This window comes from Vulpes vulpes, chromosome 7, assembly GCF_048418805.1.
Source record: "Vulpes vulpes isolate BD-2025 chromosome 7, VulVul3, whole genome shotgun sequence".
Lineage (NCBI taxonomy): Eukaryota > Metazoa > Chordata > Mammalia > Carnivora > Canidae > Vulpes > Vulpes vulpes.
Window position 1 is genome coordinate 28,335,866 of NC_132786.1, and position 24,675 is coordinate 28,360,540.

The 24,675-nt window shown below is 47.0% G+C and overlaps 1 protein-coding gene across 13 annotated transcripts in view; it reads left to right on the forward strand.

Annotated features, from left to right (window-relative positions):
• Window positions 1-24,675, forward strand: part of ANK1 (ankyrin 1) — a 215,778-nt gene that overhangs the window by 170,627 nt on the left and 20,476 nt on the right. For all 13 annotated transcript variants that reach the window (XM_072763453.1, XM_025993650.2, XM_072763456.1 and 10 more), the window contains 13 exons: window positions 1,481-1,578; window positions 1,681-1,905; window positions 3,124-3,278; window positions 4,009-4,220; window positions 4,949-5,153; window positions 5,503-5,599; window positions 5,881-6,109; window positions 7,084-7,209; window positions 7,323-7,442; window positions 8,708-8,786; window positions 9,089-9,163; window positions 10,888-11,019; window positions 11,869-12,015. In XM_072763453.1, the coding sequence (XP_072619554.1) occupies window positions 1,481-1,578; window positions 1,681-1,905; window positions 3,124-3,278; window positions 4,009-4,220; window positions 4,949-5,153; window positions 5,503-5,599; window positions 5,881-6,109; window positions 7,084-7,209; window positions 7,323-7,442; window positions 8,708-8,786; window positions 9,089-9,163; window positions 10,888-11,019; window positions 11,869-12,015 (1,900 nt within the window). The remainder of the gene's footprint in view (window positions 1-1,480; window positions 1,579-1,680; window positions 1,906-3,123; window positions 3,279-4,008; window positions 4,221-4,948; window positions 5,154-5,502; window positions 5,600-5,880; window positions 6,110-7,083; window positions 7,210-7,322; window positions 7,443-8,707; window positions 8,787-9,088; window positions 9,164-10,887; window positions 11,020-11,868; window positions 12,016-24,675) is intronic.

Below are 24,675 nucleotides of genomic sequence, written 5' to 3' on the forward strand. Positions count from 1 at the left end.
TGGGAGGGCTGTTAGTCATCACAGTCTCCTACCCTGCAGCTTCCCTGCATGCCACCTGAATTTGTCCCCAAAAAACAGTGAGATGATTTCAAACAATTTAATTTCCCTTGATTCAGTTTTGTGCTGTTTGGCACTTTTTTTCCCCATCCACGGCCAGGAGGTTTCAAACCTAGGATAAAAAGCAGTGTGGTGTTTGGAAGTTGGAGATGATTGTTTTGAGGCCTGATAACTGAGTTGGGCATGGCCTGTTTCCTGGCCAAGGCTGGTCTTGTACTTGCCACCCAAGGGCTATATGTCTGACAGCAGCAGCCATGGCCCCAGACCCAAAGGGGATGTGCGGGGACAAGCCAGCTGTGAAGCTGTCCCCTCAACCATTCCGTGCTCGAGTCTGTCATAGCACTGTGATGCTGTTGTCAGTCACTGAGAGGCATTAGCAGCTAGGGTCAGATATGGCCCTGGCACAGCCGGGGCATGTTCCCTGGATGCCATCAAAGACAACGATGAGAAAGTAACCGAGTCGACCTGTGTCCTGTTGTTCTGTGACCAACCCACTGAGTCACAACCTCAAGCCAGTGGGTATTCCTGGACTCGTACTATGTGTCCTGCTCAGGGCTTGGTGTAGGAGCACTGTGAGACCCAAGCCCACCCCCAGGAGCAGATTGGGCCAACCGGGAAGGGTGGGCTCGGATCCATGAAGCCAGTTCATGCAGGATGCAAGAAAAATCAATGTCCAGGTGCTCAATGGTGCTGTGTGAAGCCTTCTGGATTGGAGTGATGGTAAAGCTTCATGAGGAGGCGAGGTGTGAGGGTGGGTGGACAGGGCCAGCAAAGGAGAGGGACAAGGGCATCAGGACCCATGGGAGTGAGAGTGGAGGTGAGAATAAACTGGGAAGGGACCAGCCCCAGATGCAGCCCCTGCTGGCTTTCGTGAGTTCCTTGTGATGTGCAAGGCCCCATGCATGGCAGCCCCATGTCTGTGCCGCTGCAGTGTCACCGAGGGGCAGGGACCATCCCGTTTGCTGGTGAGGCCATAGGAAGCCCCCCAAGGGTAGGGTCTGCTCTGCTTCCCTGTACCTCACAAGCCTGCAGGACAAGTTGCTTGCCCAGAGTTAATCAGTGAGGAGGTGATGGTGCCCGGCTCCAGTAGCAGGTCTGTGCAAACTGAGCTCTCTAGGACAGGGGCTTCAGGTTGTGGCTGGAGGAAAGGGGGAGCTGCAGTTTGTGCAGTGGATGTAGGACCTGAAAGGAGCCAAAGAGAAGCCATGGTGGTAGGAAGAGGTCTGTGTTTCCTTTCAGACCCCAGGAAAGCCTGTTACAAAGGGTCAGTGGTGAGTGGGCAGGACTACTTATAATGTATCACTCGCTTTCTGGTGACAAGAGGCTCCTGAGCCTCCGTAGCCCAGAGCTACAGCAGCTGGGCCGAGACTAGCGCCTGTGGCCCTGGAAGTGATGGGACAATTGGCCTCTCTCTCCTCTTCAGGCGTCTAAGGAGTATGATGAGGACTCGCTTATCCCCAGCAGCCCAGCCACGGAGACTTCCGACAACATCAGCCCAGTAGCCAGCCCCGTCCACACAGGGTAAGTGACCCCGTGGCAGGGACTCACGGGCTCTGGGCCCTCCTCTCCCCGTCTTAGAGCAGGTGCACAGAGAAGCCCAACATGGATCTGCCCGTGCCGTAGGTTTCTGGTGAGCTTCATGGTGGATGCCCGAGGAGGCTCCATGAGGGGTAGTCGTCACAATGGCCTGAGGGTGGTGATCCCGCCCCGGACCTGTGCTGCACCAACGCGGATCACCTGCCGCCTGGTCAAGCCCCAGAAGCTGAGCACGCCACCCCCACTGGCTGAGGAGGAGGGCCTGGCCAGCAGGATCATTGCCCTGGGACCCACGGGGGCCCAGTTCTTAAGGTGAGAGGTCCCTCGTGTGGGACATGCGTGTGCAACACGTGTCTCTAACCTGCCGCCACCCCGCCGCAGGGCACAGGGAGGGCCAGCTCTGGAGCCCCACACCATCTTATTCCTTTACTGTCCCCACAGAGTCACAGAATCAGGAGCTTTGACTCCTGTTCTCCCAGACACACTAAAAAGTCCATAGCCCAGTGGGAGCTTATTCCTCTCGAATCTCCTATGACTCTAAGGAAGGGGACTGAGAAGATAGGGCTACTTTGGGCCCCCCAGGGTTTAATTATTTAAGATCTAAAATGGTATTTCTAGGGGCAGCCCTGTGGCTCAGCGGTTTAGCGCCACCTTTAGCCCAGGGCATGATCCTGGAGACCTGGGATTGAGTCCCACGTTGGGCTCCCTGCAAGGAGCCTGCTTCTCCCTCTGCCTGTGTCTCTGCCTCTGTCTCTGTGTCTTTCATGAATAAATAAATAAAATCTTAAAAAAAATAAAATGGTATTTCTAGAAGACAGCCCTACTGTATTGCCCCCAATGAAAAGATTAATGGGCTTCAGAGGTTTATTCCTCTTCTTTGCTGAAGCAGAGTGGGGCTCTGCTTAAGCCCTGCCATCCGTCAGGCACCATGGGCAGTGATGTGGGACATTGCCTGGGAGGCCCTGCTTTGCCATCTGAGTCCCTGCCGTCCCCACCTCTGAGCAGCCACCCAGCACTCCTGCCACAGCCCGCAGACTGCTTTTGTGTTGCTCTTCCATTCCCCGGGGTATTCCTCGCCACCTCCCTCCTGAGGAAAGGTCATTAACACCAGTTGAAAGAGGAGGCAGCTGAGGCTGGGAGGGGTTTGGTTCCCACTCTGCGGATATCTAGGCACATCTGGCAGGTTCTTGGCATCAGATCCGAGGGCTGGGTTATTTGGCTGAGCCTCCATTGCATGGCCATGGCAGGATAGCCCCGTGTGAAGGGAGGTGGAATCCTGTGCTAGCTGTCACTCGAGGGCCCTGACAGTGAGTGAGGTGACCTCGGAGCATCTCAGGAGCCCAGGTCAAGTCTGTTCCCCTGTCTGGACCTACCCCAAGATGGGCCTTACTCTGGCTGCAGGATCCCTCCTTCATCTAGACGGGGATCTAGGCCCCAGCCTGGCCTTTCCTCCCTGGGCCCAGCCACCTGCCTGCAGGCACGCACACCCACGTCCATGCCCCTTGCCCCCCACCCACTCTGTCTCCTCAGCCCCGTGATCGTGGAGATCCCCCACTTTGCCTCCCATGGCCGTGGGGACCGCGAGCTCGTGGTGCTGCGCAGTGAGAATGGCTCCGTGTGGAAGGAACACAAGAGCCGCTATGGAGAGAGCTACTTGGATCAGATCCTCAACGGGATGGACGAAGGTAACTGAGCTCCATGCCCTCCTCTTTACAGAAGGTGGGATTTGAGCTTGCGCATTTGGGGTGGGAGAGACTGGGGATAGCCCCATCAGGTTCTTTCTGGGTCGCTGGGGCACCTAAGGGGGTGCACGGCCCCAGTGGTAGGTACCCGGGGAGAGGGCTTGCAGCCCCACAACTGGGTTTCTGGGGCACCTAAGGGGGCATGCAGCCCCACTGCTCAGTGCCCGGGGAGGGTCGTGCAGCCCCACTGCTGGCTGCCTGGGAAGGGGGCTCCCAGCCCCACAGCTGGTCCCTGGGACACCTAAGGGGGCACAGAGCCCCACTACTCAGTGCCTGGGGAGGGGGCTTGCAGCCCCACAGCTAGGTGCCTGGAGAGCATCCGCACAGCCCTGCTGCTGGGTCCCTGGGGCTCCTAAGGAGGTGCACATCCCCATTGCTGGGTCCCTGGGGCTCCTAAGGAGGCGCACACCCCCAATGTTGGGTCCCTGAGAGGGACGGTGCGGCCCCACTGCTGGGTGCCTGGGGAGGGGCCTCACAGCCCCACTGCTGGGTGCCTGGGGAGGGGCCTCACAGCCTTATTGCCAGGTGCCCAGGGAGGGGCCATGCAGCCCCACTGCTGGGTGCCCAGGGAGGGGGCGTGGATCAGGAGCCAAGGAGGAGGAGGTTCTGGGAGGAGGTGACTGAGCCTGCACCCAGCATGACTGATAGGTGGTCCCGTGCCATGTGATTGCAGAGCTGGGGAGTCTGGAGGAGCTGGAGAAGAAGAGGGTGTGCCGCATTATCACCACCGACTTTCCCTTGTACTTTGTCATCATGTCCCGGCTCTGCCAGGACTTTGACACCATTGGCCCCGAGGGGGGCTCTCTGAAGAGCAAGCTGGTTCCACTGGTGATGGCAACGTTCCCGGAAAATGCTGTCACCAAAAGAGTGAAGCTGGCTCTGCAGGTGACAGGACCTTACTCCTCGCCACCTGGGACTTCTCCCCCAACTCAGAATTCATGGAGGGTGGGAGGTGTTCAAGGCCCCCAGAAGAAAGGCTCTTTTCCCCAGGACATCCCCCTACTTTTGCCTAATGCATTAAAATTCCAGTTAGACGGGGATCCCTGGGTGGCTCAGCAGTTTGGCGCCTGCCTTTGGCCTAGGGTGCAATCCTGGAGTCCCAGGATTGCGTCCTGTGTCGGGCTCCCGGCATGGAGCCTGCTTCTCTCCCTGCCTGTGTCTCTGCCTCTCTCTCTCTCTCTCTGTCTATCATAAATAAATAAATATTTTAATAAATAAATAAATAAATAAATAAATAAATAAATAAATAAAATTCCAGTTAGAGGCATGACCTTAAAGCTCAAAAGAAAGTTGGGCAGGTGGGCTCAGGCAGGCGCTCGGTGCTGGGTGCTCGGTGTGTTCCGCCAAGGGCTCAGCACTCAGGGCCTCGTGCAGAGGAATGACTGGTGCCCAGCGGGCTCCTGCGAATGAGGGGCATCAGGGAAAGGGGGAGAGAGCTCAGCAGTAACATCGGCCTGGCAGGCCCTGTGCTCAGCAAACAGAGCTGCGCCATCCAGCAGGGGAGGCCCCCATGCCCTGGCATGAACGGCCCTCCCTCCCTTTGGGGACCTGCTGCCCTCCTGAAGCAGCCCCTGTGCTCTCGAGGCTGAGGGTGCACCTTTGATGCCTCGCAGGCTCAGCCTGTGCCAGACGAGCTGGTCACCAAGCTGCTGGGCAACCAGGCCACATTCAGCCCCATTGTCACTGTGGAGCCACGGCGCCGGAAGTTCTACCGCCCCATCGGGCTTCGCATCCCGCTTCCTCCTTCTTGGACAGACAACCCGAGAGACAGTGGGGAGGGCGACACCACCAGCTTGCGTCTGCTCTGCAGTGTCACTGGTAAGAGGTGTCCCTCTGGCCTCTGTTCCATCTCCTGAGCAGCAGTGGCTCCTTCTGGCTGCATCTGGGTGGTGGGGGAGGGGGGGTGGCAAGACGGCAGACGGTGGAGGCAGCCACCAGCTTGCTTGGGCTTCCCCGGCTGATGTGCTCTCTGGAGGGACAGAGGGAGGGGTGATCCATCTGGGTAGAGCCCCCTCCGTGGAATAGCGCTCGGAGCCCTAGAGGAGGCGTCACCAGGAGGAGGAGAGTATGAGAGCACAGGTGTGCCCCAGGCCACCCTCAGCATTTTGCCAGGCTCCATGTCTGCCATCAGAACACTGTCCCCAGCCCATCTCTGCTCCTGTTGCAGGAGGAACAGACCAGGCTCAGTGGGAAGACATAACAGGGACGACCAAGCTCGTGTATGCCAATGAGTGTGCTGCCTTCACCACCAATGTCTCTGCCAGGTGAGCCTCAGCCCTGGCCAGCCTGGAGAAATCCCGGGCCCTACATGGTGGGGTTCAGCGCTGCCCCACTCGGGCCCCATCCTCACACCCGGGCTCACCCATCCTGGGCTCGGACCCAAGGATGCTTCTTCTGCTCCCCTTTGCACATGGAAGCCCCTTGCTGACCACCGGGCACGTTCAAGCGGCCATCCCCATGGTTTACGAGCTCCTTCCGTCTGCATGGAGATGAAGCTTGCCATTGGGCTTGCAAGAACCTGCTGTGATCAGTCCTCTCTTGGTAGGTTTTGGCTGTCCGACTGTCCTCGGACTGCTGAAGCTGTGAACTTCGCCACCTTGTTGTACAAGGAGCTCACCGCGGTGCCCTATATGGCCAAGTTTGTCATTTTTGCTAAGATGAATGACTCCCGGGAAGGGCGTTTGCGCTGCTACTGCATGACAGATGATAAAGTGGACAAGACCCTGGAGCAGCACGAGAACTTCATCGAGGTGGCTCGGAGCAGGGACATAGAGGTACCACACTGGGTGTTCGACGCGGAGCGCCTGACTAGCGCAGCCTCCCCCGACTCTCAGAGCTGCCTGTGCTTTTATTATCAGCTAGACAAGGGCACCGGGGCCAGGAGAGGTAAAGTAACCCTCCCAGGGTCACACAAGTAAGCGTAGGTAGAGAAAGGATCTGTCCGAGGAGTCAGACCCCGGAGCCCACACCTTTACCCGCTATGCCTGGGTTCTGGTAGCGCCCCCATGATGCAAGGAGGGCAGCTGGACAAATGAGGTGAGGAGAAAGGAACAGGGACTGGATTTGAACTTATTCCCAGGAGACTCATCACATCAAGACATGTAGGGGGCCGGGATCTTTCCCAAACTCTGGCCACAGGCTCTCTTCTGAGCCTTCCTAGGGAGCTGAGGACACAGGGCTGGCGCTCCGGAGCTAGGCCTACCTCTAGTCCTGATGCAGGAACTAACTAGACAGAGCATTTCTTCTCTTGGGGCCTCAGTTTCCTCAACTGTCAAATGGCTTCATGATAACCCCTCAGCCAAACACATTATATGCACAGTAGGGATCCTTATATCCATGGGTGAGATTATAACAGCATTTCTGGACAGGTGTGAAAAGAGATCCAGCTTTTCTGGGGAAGGCCTCTTTGATACTTCAGTGGTGTTCTAGAGTACTCTGATCACGATCCTGATCAACCACCCAGGGATGTATGAAGATTCCTGCCTATTATGAAATTCTTTGAAGTGAGGAAGCATGCCTTACTCATTGTAACTTTGGAAACAAAACCTTTTTCAGTATATGTGCTGCCGAAACGAGCACAGCAAAACCTTTTTCAAAACAAGCAGTGGGGCTTCCCGGAGGATGGCCCCTGTGTCTCATGCCACAGAAGGGGCATGAGCTGGCGAGAGGAGGACCAGAGCTTGCAGGCAGGACAGGGTGTGCAGGCGTTTCTCCCGACAAAGCTGAATTTGCTTTTCTCCTCCTGCAGGTTTTGGAAGGAATGCCTCTTTTTGCGGAGCTCTTTGGGAACCTGGTACCTGTCAAAAAAGCTGCCCAGCAGCGGAGTTTCCACTTCCAGTCATTTCGGGAGAACCGTTTGGCCATACCTGTAAAGGTGCTGACCCCTCTGGGTCGAGGAGGTTCGGGAGGCAGAAATCTCTAAGCCAGCCAGCCCAGTGGCCTTGTGGAACAGCCCCCTGAATCTTGCCTTCGTGTGATTGAATTTAGGTGAGGGACAACAGTCGAGAACCAGCAGGGTCCTTATCATTTCTACGCAAAGCCATGAAGTATGAGGACACCCAGCACATTCTCTGCCACTTGAACATCACCATGCCTGCCTTCGTGAAGGTGAGCTGATGAGGGCCCTGGCCAGAGGCGGTCCCAGCACAGACTCAAGGGCAAGTGCTTCTGAAGGGCTTCTTCCTGTTGAAGAGCTGCCTTCGGATGCCCTGAGGTACGGGAAGGCTGCTGGCTGTCATCTGGACAGCTGGCTGTGGCCTGGCAGGGACAGCGTGCCCTGGCCCTTCCCGCAAAGCAAGGAACAAATGCCAGGGACAGACGATGGTATGCATCTTCTCACTGTGGGCCTTGAGCCCTCTAGGATGTTCTTTCTCAAAGGTTAGAAGGAGCCCCCAAAACATCCACCTTGGCACTTCCTGGCTGACCGAGGCCTCTGAGGCATAGAACCCAGTGTCAAATTGCTCCAGGTTCTTGGCCGTTTGCTAGGTTTCTTCCAAGCCTCTTTTTCATGTACTTGCTTATCTTCCCCAGGGTGCCAGACCCTCAGAGAAGGGAGCCCTGGGGTCTTAGTCACTGCAGACATCCAAAGTTTTGAGCTCAGAAAAGGCAGCTTGACCAAGTGTGTTGATCTGTCCAACACTGTAAGAGCATCAGAGTCCACACTACTCGAAGGACCTCAGAGGGCCTATATATATCTCTATGTTCTTGTTGGTGTCATTGTGCCACTGCTGTTACTGTCAGCTTTCCATGCCCAATGAGGGAAAAAGCAAGGCTATGTCTATATGTCTGTGGCTCAGTTTCTCTTTACTGTCTGGGAAGAGCGTGAACCCACTTCTCTTTCAAAAGAGGATTTCCCACAACCTTGAGCAAGCATCTGGGTGCCTCTCTGTAGGGCTGGGGGGCTAGGCCTCAGACCAGTACCAAAAACAAATATTTTGAGTATAAAGGAACCCAGAAAGAGCCTTAGTTTTTAGGTTCAAACCCCAGCTCCACCACTTATTAGCTGAGCAACCTCAGGCAAGTTATTTAACCCCTCTATGTCTCTGTACCCTCATCAATGAGACAGAAATAATAATAGTACCCACCTAGAGGCTGTCGTGAGTATCACACAGGGCCTGGCACATGGTAAGAGCCATGTGAGCCTGCCATCACTGTTGTTCTCAATAAAGTGTGTGCAGCTCATCACTCCCTCTCACCCCTGCCTCTTTGCACACATCTGTTCTCTATGTGGTGGCTCCAGAGAAGCAAAGCTACATACTGTTTGCTAGGATGGGGGTCATGTCCCACCCCACAGCCCACAGGCTTGATGCACCTTCTCCAAGCAGGGGGACACCCCAGACCCAAAGGACCCTTTCTTTGTCTTTCTCCTTCAGACGATCATGACTGATGAAAGGAGGAGGACTTTGACACCGCTGGCCCTGAGATACAGCATTCTCAGTGAATCCTCACTGGGTATGAACCTCTTTGTGGTGCATTCTTGCTGCCTTTCCAGAAGGTTGTATGTGACATTGCTCCCCCTCACTCATTAAAGAGCTCCACATTGACGCTCTTTGCTTAGCCTATTTTGAGCATGAAATATGAAGCCTTTGGCCCTGGTCTGTACTTACCCCTTACAGGCTTGATCACCAGGCCAGCCTACCGACCCCAGTGGGGTCGGCCTGTGAACTGAGCCTCCATATGAGGTCATTTACTCATGCCCTGCTGACTATGTGTCCCACCAAGACTACTGAATGCAACCCAATGCTTCTCTCTAGGTTTCCTCAGTGGGACAGATCGAGCAGATATGAAGATGGCTATCATATCAGAACACCTTGGCCTTAGCTGGGCGGGTGAGTCTGGGACCTGGGGGCAGAAAGGCACTTTGCCAGTCTACACACTCCCTTCCAGCTCTTTCCCTTCACGAGCAGCCTCTTTTTACCATCCTTGGTACATCTGATGTGTGATTGTCTTGGATGAATCTGTTGCCCAAGCAATGCCTTTGGGTGCCTCCTCCATTTCTGCCTAGTTTTTCTTTATAAGAAAGAAATAACTTTTTAAAAGACTTTATTTATATATTAGAGAGAGGGAGAGAGAGAATGGGCAGGAGGGAGAAGGAGAGAGAATCTGAAGCAGATTCCACACTGAGCACTGAGCCCAATGTGGGGCTTGATCCCATGACCACAAGATCATGACCTGAGCCAAAACCAAAAGTCGGATACTCAACTGACTGAGCCATCCAGGTTCCCCAGAAAGAATCAACTTTTGAAGTTATAAGAGACCTTAGAATCAATCTAGCTCACCTCATTTTACAAATGAGAAAACTGAGATCCAGCTAAATGGAATGACTCTAGTTCTAAACCTAGTTAGTGACCAAACCCTGCCACTGCTCCACGTGCTAACATTGCCCTTCCTGAAGGGCTGGCTTTGTTGAGGGAAGGAAAGGAAGAAAAGTAGAAGTCTCAAAATCTTTCACTTATAATCTTGAGCTGTTACTGAGGTCTACCAGAAGTCCCATCAGTCATCAGGGCAGGTCTCATTTGAAATGAGGCTGTGGGGGGGGGGGAAATATGGTGTAAGCTCAAAATGTGTTTTACTCAGTCACAGGCCCTATAACTTAGTCTCTCCCTCTTTTTTGTTAGCTTTCATAGGACTGAACTTCTTTGCTCAGCCACCCTATAGAGAAGGCTTCAGACAAACTCAGAAACCTTAGCAATAACTTGCCAAAAGGCTCTGTGACAAAAATTTATAACAGAAGTTCATTCCTAAGCCTATTCATTCTTAAGGATAGGACTATTCATTCTAACGCCAAAAAAGAATGTCTGCTGCTCCTCTGTGTGCGTGTGTGTGTGTGTGTGTGTGTATGTGGGGGGGGGGGGGGTTCATGCACATTCTGTCTCTTACTGTCACCATCCCTCTGGTCTCCCTCATCCTTGAAATTAGACTCCGAGGCTGTTCTCCTTTCTAAAGCACCTGTGAGAAATAACAATCAAAATAATGGGAGGGGAAAAGCTAACATTCTGCGTTATTGCCTTGCATTTAGATGGGAACTTGTATTTTCATTTTAAATGTAAATAATGCCTTTCCCTAAAGAAACATAAGTACAAGAACTGCATTTCCGTTATAATTGCTTCTTCATGGAAAGCTAAATGGCATCCTGGTGTCATACTGGCAGCCCTGCAGTGGCCTTCTGTGGGCTCTGCCCACGCCTGGCTCTGGCATTAGCTTGTCCTGTGACCTGGGATGAGCATTAACCTTGCTGAGAGGCTCAGTGTTGTCATCTAATATTTGAAGTGATGAAACAAAGAAAGGACATTCATTCATTCATTCACTCACTCATTCCATACCTTTTTTTGAGCACTCCTATTCCTGCCCCATTTTCTGGAGATACAAAGATATGGCTGCTTGTTTTTCACGAGGTGCTTTTGGGTAAGAAGGAACCCCAGTTCCAGTGGGGAGGCTGTTGTGTAACTCCTGGCACTCCCCGCCAGGCACCCCTCCCACCCCCGCACAGCGCCCCAGGGAGCCGGAGCCAGGCGGTGGCCAGCTCACACCAGGCCTGGTTCCTTGCTTGCAGAGCTGGCTCGGGAGCTGCAGTTCAGTGTGGAAGACATCAACAGGATCCGCGTGGAAAATCCCAACTCCTTGCTGGAGCAGAGCGCAGCCTTGCTGAACCTCTGGGTCCTTCGAGAAGGCAAAAACGCCAACAGTCAGTACCGTTAAGCTGTGGGAGGCTTCTCCTTCCTAAGCCCATGCAGGACCTCTTCACCCCAGCAGTTCTTCCTTCTCATTCCCATTGTGATCGTTGCCCTTTTTGCATCCTCTGTCTCTGTCTCTGTCTCTGTCTCTGTCACTCTGTCTCTCACACACACACCTCTCAGGGTCACGGGGTCCTCCAGACGGTCCTGTCATTGGAAGACAGGAGCGTCTTGGCCTCTGCCTTTCCCCATGTGACTAAGGTAACAGTCACACGTGGACGAGATGACAGCCTAGGTGCAGGGCATGTGACTTCCTGTTGAGTTTCTTAAAAATGATGACCATCCTCTCAGGACAGAGCACCCTGCCTGATGCAGTACTATCTTTTCCTCCAATGGGGAGGGAAGATCTGTCTCACTCATTTCAGCTCTTCCTCAACTCTATTCCCAATCCTCAGAAACACTAGAGAGGAAATTGAGTGTCTGCATTTGCATCTCAAATCAACTGGCAAGGACCAAGGATTTCCAAAGGACAGTACCCAATTCTCCTCACTCTCATTCCCTGTGGAATTCCCCCTTAGAGGACAAAAAAACAGTCTTTCCATGCTCTGAAATTGGCCACTGTTAGGGTTCAGAAAAGATCTGTGGAAGGATAATAAAGCATCCCCCCAAGAGGCAGGCAGTTTTGATTCTGACAAACAAGAGTTGCCTCTGCGTTCTGAGAAAATAATTCCACCATATTCCCCCACTTCCAATCTGCCTGCTTCCCAAGCCCCAGAGCCCGAGCCCCACACCCTTTCCACCCTGCCCACGGTGGTGAGAATCCCCTTGGCAAGCGCCCCTTCCCTTCTCCCCCCACGCAGTGGAGAATCTGTACGCAGCCCTGCGCAACATTGACCGGAGTGAGATCGTGAACATGCTGGAGGGCTCTGGCAGACAAAGCCGCAATCTGAAGCCTGAGCGGCGGCACACCGACCGGGACTACTCTTCATCACCCTCCCAGATGAATGGTGAGTGTCTCCCGGGAGGAGATGGGGCTGAGCTGAGTGCCACTTTCCAGGCAGCAGCGTGTGACAATTCATGAAACCATCTCCCCCTTGAGTAGGAGGTCGAGTTCCATGGAGCCCCTCCCTGGTGGTGGTGATAGCAGAAGCCAGCAAGAGAGACAGGTGTGCACACCTGTGCAGAGAGGCTCCCTGATGCTCTGGGCAGCAGCAGGCTCCTGGTCCGGTTCCAGAAAAGGGCTGGAGTCTGGGCAGCGGCTGGACTCCTGCCCCTCTCTACAGTTCTGTGCCAGGAGTGGACCCTCTTTAGGCTTGTGACCCCATCTGTGAGACAGTCAGTGGTAGAGATGTAAGGGGCATAGGAGATTCTGGCCCAAGATCTGAGAAGCTGGCTGGTGTTTTCAGAGACCTGCTGCCGTCCTTCTGTGAGGCTAAGTGGGCTACTCTTCTTTGAGTCTGGTCTCTCCTTTTCTCTCTGTCCCTTTTCCCATCTCTTTCATCTCTCTCTTTTTAATATGCTTCAAGCATGGCATAGACACCCAGTGTGACCAGTCCTCAGGGGAGGCAACCCAGAGGCCCCTAACCTTTGTCCCTAAGGCCCTGCTGGGGGGAAAGGCGCCCCTGTGCACCTCTTTCCTTACAGCAGCAGTGAACTCGGCCAGCTGCAGTAAGGAGAAGGGGCTAGGTGTCCTCCCCTCGTTCTCCCTCACTTGCCCTCTCTCCAACCACTGGGCACACAAACAGCCCTACTCTTTGGTAGGAGCCAGGAAGCTAGGGTTCCAGTCCCTTCTTTCCCTTGATTCCATGAGCTACTGAGCTGTCTTCTCTTCTTTAAAGTTAGCAAGTTAGACTAGACTCTGAAGAGTCTTAATAGACCTTGAAGAAACCATTGAATTCAATGGTGCCTCATCTGTGAACCTGGGCAGCTACATGACGCTGTGCTCCCCAGGCTGCCATGTCCTAGCCGTCCCTGGTCACACACCCATGTGCTCCATGTGCCATGAGCGGACACGTTCTCTGCTGGTCTGGGCACGGGGCCTCCTTCAGCCAGTGGAGCCTTCATATGCCGAGCCCACCACCCATTTCTCTCTCCTATGTCCTGCGTCTCCTGAAACCTGCCATCTCGCACCACCGCTGGGTGCAGGGCTCATCTGCTAATCACTTCCTGTCACCTTTCTCTTCTGCCTCTGACCTCACTTGGACATCTAGTCCACTCATTCTCTCACACTGCCTGTCTCTACTGCCTCCACCTCAGCCAGATGGTTCAGGGGCCAGCCACCTCCACAGATGCATGTCCAGAAAGACGTCAGCCCTTCCTCCCCACGTGTCTCAGGGCTGTGTGCGAGGGCATGTGTGCGCGTGTGCACTGCGGGGCGGGCTTGTCTCTGGCTCCAGGGGAGGCTGCAGACAGCACTCTGCTTGCTCTCATACCTGGCATAATAAAGCTCCAGGATGATGGTCCGCTGCCACGTCCCTCAGGGGACCCGGCAGAGCACTGCAGAGACTGCTAGGTGGCCCAGCTCTCTTTCACAGGGAGGAATGCTGAGGAATGCTGAAAACTTCTGGAAATCCACATGGCAAAACGCTTTCCCTTTTCTCTGTGCTATCTGATCACTTGGTTGGGTTTCTTAACATTCCCGGTGCTGTTTCAGTCAAGTCAAATCAGCAGAGGTTTTGTTTCTTTGTGCCCCAATTATGTACCAAGCACCTAGAGAACAATAAGCACCTAGAATTATGCGTATACACAAGGCAGTATAGCAGCTAAAAATATGTTAGGAGGGTGGATCCCATGTTAAGTGTTCTTACCACAATAAAAAAAAAAAAAAAAGAGCCCCAAACTCAGAAACTTAGGAGTCTCCCATTGGCCTCTCCCCTTGCAGCCCCAGTCAGGCCTAGAGAGGCCAATGCCTAAACAGAGTTGGAAATCCCTCTGTGGGACTGGGTGCTCTGTGACTGGTGGGTGGAAAAGGCTCTGTTGTAGTTGGTCTGCTGGAAAATACTTATTGAAATGCCTGCCACCTGCCAGGCACCGGTCTGGGCAGGGGAGATAAATCAGTTTTCAGACAGACATGCACAAAAATCCCCTAAGACTCTGCCTCCATAGAGCTTACCTGCCATTTGGAGTTTCATGCAACTATGTAATATGTAAGTGAATGATATAATGAGGGAGGGAGGAAGAAAGGGCACGAGCAGAGCTTAGAGGGCAACAGGAGGCCAGCTCTTACAGACTACCCTAAGGACATTGTGTTTCCTGGCAGTGAGACAGAGTGCCACTGGAGGCTTTGGAGTGAAAGACTAGCATGATCTCGCCTAAGTGTTCAAAGGGTTCATCTCCCTGCTTTGCTGATTTTAGACAATCATAAACCAAATGCTTCTATGCATCCTGGCTTCTCTGTCCAGCCCTGTCACCCCTTCAACCCCTCCTCCGGCAGGCCTCCTGATGGACACGACGCTCCTTACTGTGGCCCATGTAGACACTCATTAGTAGACAGACACCTGTCTTGGTCTACTGTGCCCTTTGGCACAAGAATTGGCTTCTATATGTTTATCCTGCCCTCTTCCCTGTCCCAGGAAGACCATCCCATATCTGAGTACCATTCTGGCCTGAAAAGAAGGAGCAGGAGGGAGGAGAGGTAGAAGGGTGGGGAGAGAGCAGCCTCTTGTGGCTCCTCTAACACTCTCCAGGGTAGGGACCCATGATGACTTGTCCTGGTGCTAGCCCAGCCCTCCACATTGATGTCACTGTTGTCCCTTGCCTCCTTTGCACTTATCTTGTTTCTTTGCTGTCTCAGCCTCCCTATGAAGCCATGGGGATGAAGGGCAGTGTTTCAGTGCTCTGTGGTGTCAGGGAAACAAACTTGAGGCCTGTTTTCCTTCCTTCCTGGTTCCTCTTGCCCTATATACCTGGCCTGGTCAGAGCAGAAGGGAGCTTAAGTTCAAACACCACTTTTCTTCCCCTATACAAGAGGGTAATGTGTTGGGCTCTTGGGTAATAAACATAAAGGAAAAAAATGCCTATGAAACAAAACAAAACAAAACAAAACAAAAAGCATGTTTTAAAAAACAAATCAGATTTCTCATATAAAAGGGAAAAAATGGACATCTCACATCCATACTTGTTAGGTCCATTTGTTTGATAAATTGGGTGTAGTAATGTCTACTTAGAAATAAAATGTGTTTTACCTCTATCAACTCCTAAATACAACTGGTGAATGTGGCTCTTGTCTGAAGCAAGGTTGGCTGCCCACTCCTTGTCTAGTTTGCTACTAACATTGAACTATGAGGGTGATCATTACATCTTGGTTAGCAGAGACCCAGGAGGCTAACCTGAGATGAGGAGAGACTGGGGAAGGACTACTGTCCTGTGCTCTGCCCCAAAGCAGTATGTATAGTTGCGTCTTGCCTGACTTCCCCAAAATGCAACCCCAGAGCAGGGAGCTCTAAACTGAGGGATGGGCTGGTGACTTAGGTGTGGCAGAGCCACACAAGACCCTTAGAAAGATAGATAATACTTCTGAAACTCAGCCTAGGGGATTCAGCAGACCTTATTATGGTCTGGCCCACCCCAGATTTTGTGAGATAATCCTCATGAGAATGTGCTTAGGCCTTATGAGCATTGCTCTGACTTAATAGTCATGGTCACTGACACTGTGTATGGCCACCCACAGCCCCAGATCTAAGCTTATGGGGATGTGGATAGATCAGTGGAGCCTGATCTTCCTCTCTGGAGCCTGAGAGGGAACAGCAAGGCATATGCCCTAAACACTATTTCTAGAGGAGGGGCTCCAGGATAAAGAAAAAGCAGGAAGTCCTAGGAGAGGGTGTGTGTGAGTTCTTTTTATTTTTTAAAGATTTTATTTATTTATTTATGAGAGACAGAGAGAGAGAGAGAGGCAGAGACATAGGCAGAGAAAGAAGCAGGCTCCTTTCAGGGATCCCGATGTGGGACTCGATCCCAGGACTCTGGGATCATGCCCTGAGCTGAAGGCAGACGCTCAACCGCTGAGTCACCCAGGTGTCCTTGTGTGTGAGTTCTCTTCATGGACATATCCCATTGGATTGAAATTCCATTAAAGTAAAGACCATGGAAATTTTAAGGAGGGAAGATCCCAAAAGATGCCCAAGAATAAGCCTCAGGTATGCTGTGGCCAGTATAGCTACCCTCTTCCTGTCCTTATCAGGTCTTACAGAGGTTCCCAAAAGTGACAGAATATTCACTTGGCTATATCCAAGGGGATTTTTAAGGAGCATTCCACTTCTGGCCAAAATAAGGTAAATAAATAAGGACTGAATATAACCTCCTGCTTAAAACAACCCCCACCCCACCCCACCACCACCACCCCCCGCTCCCCAAACTGGGCCAAATATATGAAACAACGATTCTTACAACTTTGGACATTAGTCAACAAGAGACAGTGATCCGTGCAACATGGGAAATAATTGAGGAAAACTCTATGATTGCTAGTTTCCAGGTCATGACAGGGGAGAGAAATCCCAGAAGTTTCCCTGGGTTGAAGAGAAGTTGTTGAAATCCAGAGAGAATGGGGCAGCTAGAGTTCCTGAGTTATATAGTACTAGGGAAGACATAGCTGCTTAGAGAATTCTGGAGATCTTCAGAGGGTCCCCTGCAAGTTTTGATTGAGTGGTAATTGTCTATTCCCAACAGTCAGACTGATCATACAGAGATATTGCATAGCGGACAAAAAAGAAATGGAAAAAAAAAAAAACCTAGCCCTAGTTGATCAATACTCCAGTCCTGTCTAATCAACCTTGAAAGTAAACCTCAAAAGGATCAGATCATTTCCAAGTTACCTAACTGCATAACAGAACAAAGCTCAAGATTATTCATAGGAATACAGAAATACCTAGCACTCACCAAGATAAAATTTATAATGTCTGACATCCAGCTAAAGATTTCTAGACATTAAGAGAGATAGAAAAATGTGAACCTAAGAGAGAAAAAATAATCAATTAAAATGGACTCTAGGGCAGCCCCAGTGCCCCAGTGGTTTGGTGCTGCCTTTAGCCATGATCCTGGAGACCCAGGATCAAGTCCCACGTTGGGCTCCCTGCATGGAGCCTGCTTCTCCCTCTGCCTGTGTCTCTTCCTCTCTCTCTCTGTGTCTCTCATGAATAAATTTTTAAAAAGTCTTAAAAAAACTGACTCTAAACTGAAACAGATGTTAGAATTAGCAGACAAGAATGGCAAAGCAGTTATTATAACTGTAGTTCAGCTGTTAAAAAAGTTAAGTAGAGACATAGAAAACATTTTAAAAGACTCAAACCAATCTCTGAGAGATGAAACTATAACGTGTAGGATGAAAAATACATTGAAAGGGATTCAACATCACAGAAGAAAAGATTAATGAATATGGCAACATAGTAATAGAAACTCTTCAAACCCCAGAGGAAAATAAATTTAAAAAGCATCAGTGAGCTATGGGGCAATTTCAAGTGACCTTATCTTTGTGAAAATAGAGTTCCCAACAGAGAATGGGTGAAAAAGCATTGGAAGAAATAAGGGCTGAAAAATGTCCTAATTTGATGAAAACTATAAATACACGGATCCAAGAAGTTCAGTGAACCACATGCCCAAGAAACATGAGAACAACTATGGCAAGGCATATTTTAAACAAACTGGTCAAAAGCAGTGATAGAGAAAGTCTTCAAAGTAGCCAAAGAAAAAAGGACATGTTATGTACAAAAGAACAAAGATAAGGAAGACATCAAACTTCTTGTTAGAAACAATGCAATTCAGAAGACAGTGAAGCAACACCTTTAAAGTAGATCACAAAAGAAAAATAAAAAGTAGATAACATATCTAAAGAACATCTCCAAAGTAACCTAGAATTCTATACCTAGCAAAAATAGCTTTCAAAAATGAAGGCAAATAAAGACTTTTCAAAACATACAAAAACTGAAAGAATTCATTATCAGGAGACTCCTGCTTCAAGCAACATTGAAAAATAAATAAATAAAGTCTTTCAGGCCAAAGTAAAATGATTCCAGCCAGAAATATGGATCTATAAGAAGGAATTAACAGTGCCAAAAATGTTAACATAATTTTAACATAATTTAACAAATAAATACATAATTTTCTAGTTAGCTACATTATTTCCTCATTATTTAAATCTCTTTAAAAGATAACTAACAGCATAAACAAAAATAACAACAATGGAATGTTGGATTTATGACACATATAAAAGTAAATGTATGACAATAGCATAAAAGTCAAAGTCAAGAGGGAAAAATTGAAGTGTACTATTATAAGGTGCTTATACTATATACCAGGTATTATAATTTCACTTCACAGTAGACTGTGATGGGGTACGTGGGTGACTCAGTTGGTTACACATCTGACTCTTGGTTTCTGCTCAAGTCATGGACTCAGGGTCATGGGACAGGCCCTGCCTCAGGCTCCATACTTAGTCGGGAATGTGCTTCTCCCCTCCCTCTTGCCCTCACCCCACTCACATACTCTGTTTCTCTAAGATAAATAAATAAATATATATTTTTTATTTAAAAAAAAAAGTAGGCTGTGGTAGTTCAAGGATGTATATTATGAACCTTAAAGCAACTACTGAAATAATAAAGCAAAGACTTATACCCAATAATCTATCAAAATAGATCAAATGGAATCATAATAAATTTTAATTAATCCAAAAGAAGACATATAAAGAAGAAAAAGAGAAGAACAGATGGGATAAAAAGAAAAGTAGAAATTAGGAAGTGATTTAAGCCTAATCATGTAAACAATCTCATTAAATGGAAATGGTCTAAATACTCCAGTTGAGGGATGCCTGGGTGGTTCAGTGGTTGAGCATCTGCCTTTGGCTCAGGGCATGATCCCAGAATCCAGGGAGAGTCCCACATGGGGCTCCCTGCATGGAGCCTACTTCTTCTCCCTCTGCCTATGTCTCTGCCTCTCTTTCTTTCTCTCTCTCTCTCTCTCTCTCTCTCTCTCTCTCTCTGTGCCTCGTGAATAAATAAATAAAATCTTTTTTAAAAATAAAATAAATACTCTAGTTAAAAGGCAGAGATAAGGGATCCCTGGGTGGCTCAGCAGTTTGGTGCCTGCCTTTGGCCTGGGGCATCGGGACTCCTTGCGTGGAGCCTGCTTCTCCCTCTGCCTGTGTCTCTGCCTGCCCCTCTCTGTGTCTGTCATAAATAAATAAATAAATAAATAAATAAATAAATAAATAAATAAAATCTTTAAAAAATAATTTAAAAAAAATTTTTTTAAAGGCAGAGATAGTCATACTGAATATACAGGTAGATCTCAACTATGCCCTTCAAATATCATAGCATAGATTCCTTAAAAATAAAAGGATGAGAAGGATCAACTGTGCTAACATCAATCAAAAGACAACTAACATGCCTATATTAATATCAAACAAGTAGATTTCAGAACAAAGAATATTACCAGTGATGAAAAAAAATTTCATAAGTAGTTCATCAAAAGGGCATAACAATTCTAAATGTTTATGCACTTAGTAATATAGCTTTAAAATACATGTAGCAAAAACAGAAAACTGCAGTGAGAAATACACAAAACTGAAGTTATAGTGGGAGATTTCAGTATGTCTGTCTTGAAAATTGATAGAACAAGTAGAAAAATCAGTAAGCATATAGAAAATTTGAACAACACTATCATCCATCTTGACCTAATTGACATTTATAAACATTCCATCCCATAACAGCAGCATGCACATTCTTTTCAGTTGCATCTGGAACTTATACCAATATGGACCATATTCTAGATTATAAAGTGAGTCTCAGGTTTAGAGAATTTGAGATATACAAAGCATGTTCTCTGACCAGAGTGAAACTAAATTAGAAAACAAAAACAGAAAATCTGGAAAATTTCAAACATTTGGAAACTAAATAATACACTTCTAAATAATCCATGGGTCAAACAGGAGAATAAAAGGGAAATTAGAATATATTCTGAGTTGAATGTAAGTAAAAATAGAAGACATCAAAATTTATAGGATGCCAGTTGTTGTGTGTCGGGCCCAGCTTATCAATAGCTAATATTGTGGCTGGACCAGCTCTTGTGTTTATTATGATTGCAAGGTGCCTGGTAGCAATAACCACCAGGAGGCTTTGGAGGTTAAAAGTTTATTGCTTACAGAACTGAAAATTACATAACATTTTTAGGGCCACATAGCAAGGTTGTGAGAATAGAGAGAGAGCAAGCTTGGGGCTGGGGTTCTGCTTTTTGGGGGGTTGAGAGTGGGGGCCTAGGGTTTTATGGGCTCACTTTTTTTTTTTTTTTGGAAGATTTTATTTTTTTATTTTTTGAGATAGAGAAAGAGCACTACAAGCAGGGAGAGTGCAAGGGAGAACCAAACTCCCCACTGAGCAGGGGAGCCTGAAACAGGGCTCAATCCCAGGACCCTGAGATCATGACCTGAGTCATAGGCAGACACTTAACCAACTGAGCCACCCAGGCACCTCTCATGGGCCAACTCTTCATTGGTAAATATAAAACATAAAAGTGGGAGTTTAAAGTGTGAGAAAAGACAAATCAATATTGAAATCAACCAAGATCTCCATAACAAAGGAGCCTCGGTCAGGAGAGGTGGTCTGGCCCTTTATCTAGTCCTGTGGCTGGTAAAGTGTTTGAGATAGCCATCTTTTTTTTTTTTTTTCTATTGGAGTTCAATTTGCCACTGTATAGCATATCACCCAGTGCTCATCCCGTCAAGTGCCGCCCTCAGTGCCTGTCTTTGAAGTGGATACCTGGGCAATCAAAGCATAAGGTCATGCACTTGCATTACAAAAAGTCAAAAAGTCAAAAGAAAGAAAGAAAGAAAGAAAGAAAGAAAGAAAGAAAGAAAGAAAGAAAGAAAGAAAGAAGAAAGAAAGAAAGAAAGAAAGAAAGAAAGAAAGAAAGAAAGAAAGAAAGAAAGAAAGAAAGAAAGAAAACCCAACAGCCAGGGCTTACACTATACTGATAAATACTTTGGGGGGGGGGGGGGGGAGAATACCCACATGTGATAAGAGAAACATTCTCAAATTTTAAAAATTAACCACATGGGAGCAAGGACATGTAGCCAGCCTATGCTAGCTATCTTTTCCCACCTAAGATAGAGGGAAAATATTGTTAATACTTGTGAAGTTCATAGTCCAGAGGCAGAGAGGCTCACTAGAAGACTGAAACCTAATCCTGGGACTGTAGAATGCTTCTCCTTCCCCCACATCTCACCACTGCATTACTAAAGGCTTATTCACAGCAGTTCCTTTTATCTAGTACTTCACCTCTGGATATCAGGAAAAATTTATAAAACATACCAAAAGGCAAAAACCACAGTTTGAAGAGACAGAGCAAATGTTAGAACCAGACATGGCAAGGGATGTTGGAATTATCAGACTGGGAATTTAAAACAACTATGATCAATATGCTAAGAGTTCTAATGGAAAAGTAGACAGCATGTAAGAACAGATGGGCAATATGAGCAGAGAAATGGAAATCCTAAGAAAAAAAAACAAATACTAGAGATAACACTGACAGAAATGAAGAATGCCTTTGATGGGCTTACTAGTATACTGAACACAGCTGAGGAAAGAATCTCTGAGTGTGAGGATATGTCAACAGGAATCTCCAAAATCAAAATGTAAAGAAAACAAAGACCGAAAGAAACAGAATAGATTATCCAAGGAGTGTGGGGCAACTACAGAAGGTGTAACATACACATAATGGCAATACCAGATGAAGAAGAAAGAAAGGAACAGAAGAAATATTTGAAAAAATAATGACAGAATTTACTCAAATTAATGTCAGATACCAACCTCCAGATCAGAAAGCTTAGAGAACACAGTAGGATAAATGCCAAGAGCTACACCTAGGCATATCATTTTCAAATCATAGAAAGTCAAACATAAAGAAAAAAATCCTGAAAAAATAAAAACCCAAAGGGAAAAGACACCATTCCTATAGAGGGGCAAAGATAATACTACATATGACTTCTCTTAGAAACCCTACAGATAAGAAGGAAGTGGAGTAAAATATTTAAAGTGTTGAGAAAAGAAAACATCAACATGGAATTCCATATCCTATAAAATTCTATGCTTCAAAAGTGAAAGAGGAATAAAGACTTCTCAGATAACCAAAAATTGAGGGAATTTGTTGCCAGCAGACATACCTTGTAAAAAGTATTAAGAGATGTTCTTTTGAGAGAAGGAAAACAATATGGGTGAGAAACCTGGATATACATAAAGTAAGGAAGAGCATCAAAGAAAGATTAAGGGAAAATAAAAGCCTATATTTTCTTACTCTCAGTTGATCTATGGTTTGTTCAAAACAATAATAGCAATAATGTATTCAATTATGTATGCTTATGTATGTATCTTATGCATATACACATGTGTGTATATGCTTGTATACAAGTGAAATGAATGAAGAGAGACAGGACAGCAATGGTAGAAGGAATGGGAAGGAGGAATTAAGATTACTTTGTAATAAGGTACTCACACTACTTGTGCTATAGTGTTATTTGAAAGTGGACTATATAAGTAAATATTGCAAACTCTAGGGCAACCCTAAAAACTTTTTTTCAAAGAAGCATAACTAATATGCTAAAAAAGGAGAAAACATAGAATCATATAAAATACTCAATTAAAATGACAAAAGGCAAAAAAAGAATAGAAGATAAAATAGGAACTAAGAACAAGGGTAACCAGTGGAAAACAGTAACAAATATGATACCTATTAAGCTAACTATATCAAGAATTACTTTGAGTGTCAATGATCTAAATGTACCAATTGAAAGATGCAGAATGCATCAAAAAGCACATCTTGTCTACATGAAACCCATATTAAACATAAAGACATGTAGATTAAAAGTAAATGGGTGGGCAAAAGTATAATGTGTTAATACTAACCAAAAGAATGCATGAGAAGCTACATTAATTTCAGACCGAAAGAGGGGCATGACCTAATGATAAAGAGGTCATTCTCCAAGAAGGCATAATAATCCTTAATGTATATGTGCCTAATAACAGAGCATTAGACTATGGGAGGCAAAAACTGAGAGAACTGCAAGAAGAAATAGATGAATTCACTATCAGAGTTGGAAGCCTCTGCACCCTGTATCAGAAATGGACAGACCTAGTAGGCAGAAAATGGGTGAGGATACACTTGAACTCAACCACACCATCATAAACTGGATGTGACTGATGGCTATAGCGTACTTCATCCAACAACAGCAGAATACAGATTCTTCTCAAGTTCACATGGAACATTCACCAAGATAGACCATGTTCTGGGCCATAAAACACACCTTAACAAATTTAAAAGAATAGAAATAGCAAATCAATGTAATTCATCAAATTAACAAACTAAAAAAGAAAAACCATATGATTGTCACAATAGATGCGGAAAAAAGTATTTGACAAATCCAGCATCCATTACTGATAAAAACAACAACAACAACAACAAAAACTCCTAGCAAAGTTTAGAAAGAATAGAATAGAAAGAATAGCAAAGAATAGAAAGGAATTCATCCAACCTGATAAGGGGCATCTACAAAAAACCTGAAGCTAGCATTACACTTAATGGTAAAATACTGAATGCTTTCCCTCTGAGTTCAGTAACAAGACAATGATGCCTACTTTTGCTGCTTCTGTTCAGCATTAGAGATGCTCGCCAATACAGTAAGGCAAGCAAGAGAAATATAAGACAACCAGATTGGAAAGATAGAAGTAAACTCTTTAATCACAGATAGTAAGATCAACTATATAAAAAATCTCATGGAATCTACAAAAGAGTGATTCATAGGTGAGTTTAGTGAGGTTGCAGAATACAATTTCAATATATAAAAATTAATTGCGTTTCAACGTTTTTTATCCTAGCAGTAAACAATTGTAAATTGAGATTTTAAAAAGTATATCATTTACAGTCACATTGAAAACATTGAAATACTTTGAGATTAATCTGGTAAAAGATGTGAAAGACTTACATGTTGAAAATTACAAAATATTACTGAAAGCAGTTGGAGAAGACCTAAATAAATGTAGTGATGCACCTTGTTAATGGGTCAGAAGACTTGATATTGTCACTTCTCCTTTAAACGATCCATATATTTGATGCAATCCCAATCAAAATCCCAGCAGGCATGTTAAAAAAAAAAAAAAAAAATCCCAGTAGGCTTTTTTTGTAGACAGAGTGCTTCTAAAATTCATATGTAAAGGACTTAGAATATCCACAACAACTTTGAAAATAAGCAAATTTGGAGGATTTACACTACCTGACTTCAAGATGTATTACAAAGCTACAGTAATCATTACAGTGTGGCATTGTCATAAAGATGAATAAATCAGTGGAACAGAATGGAGTTCAGAAATAGAACCACATATATATGAACAACTGATTTTCAACAAAAGTGCAAAGGCATTTTGGTGTAGAAAGGATAATTTTTATAAATGGGGCTGGAACAATTGGAAATTCATAAGCAAAAATGAACTTGGATCATACCTTGCATCAGCATATACAAAAATTAATGCAAAGTGGATGGTAGATTAAATGTAAAACCCAACATAAAAGCTTCTAGAAATAAACATAAAACTATAAAACTTCTAGAAGAAAATATAAAAGAAAACCTTAGAAATCTTAGGTAAGGCAAAGATTTCCAAGGCAACACTGAAAGTGCAATCTGTAAGAAA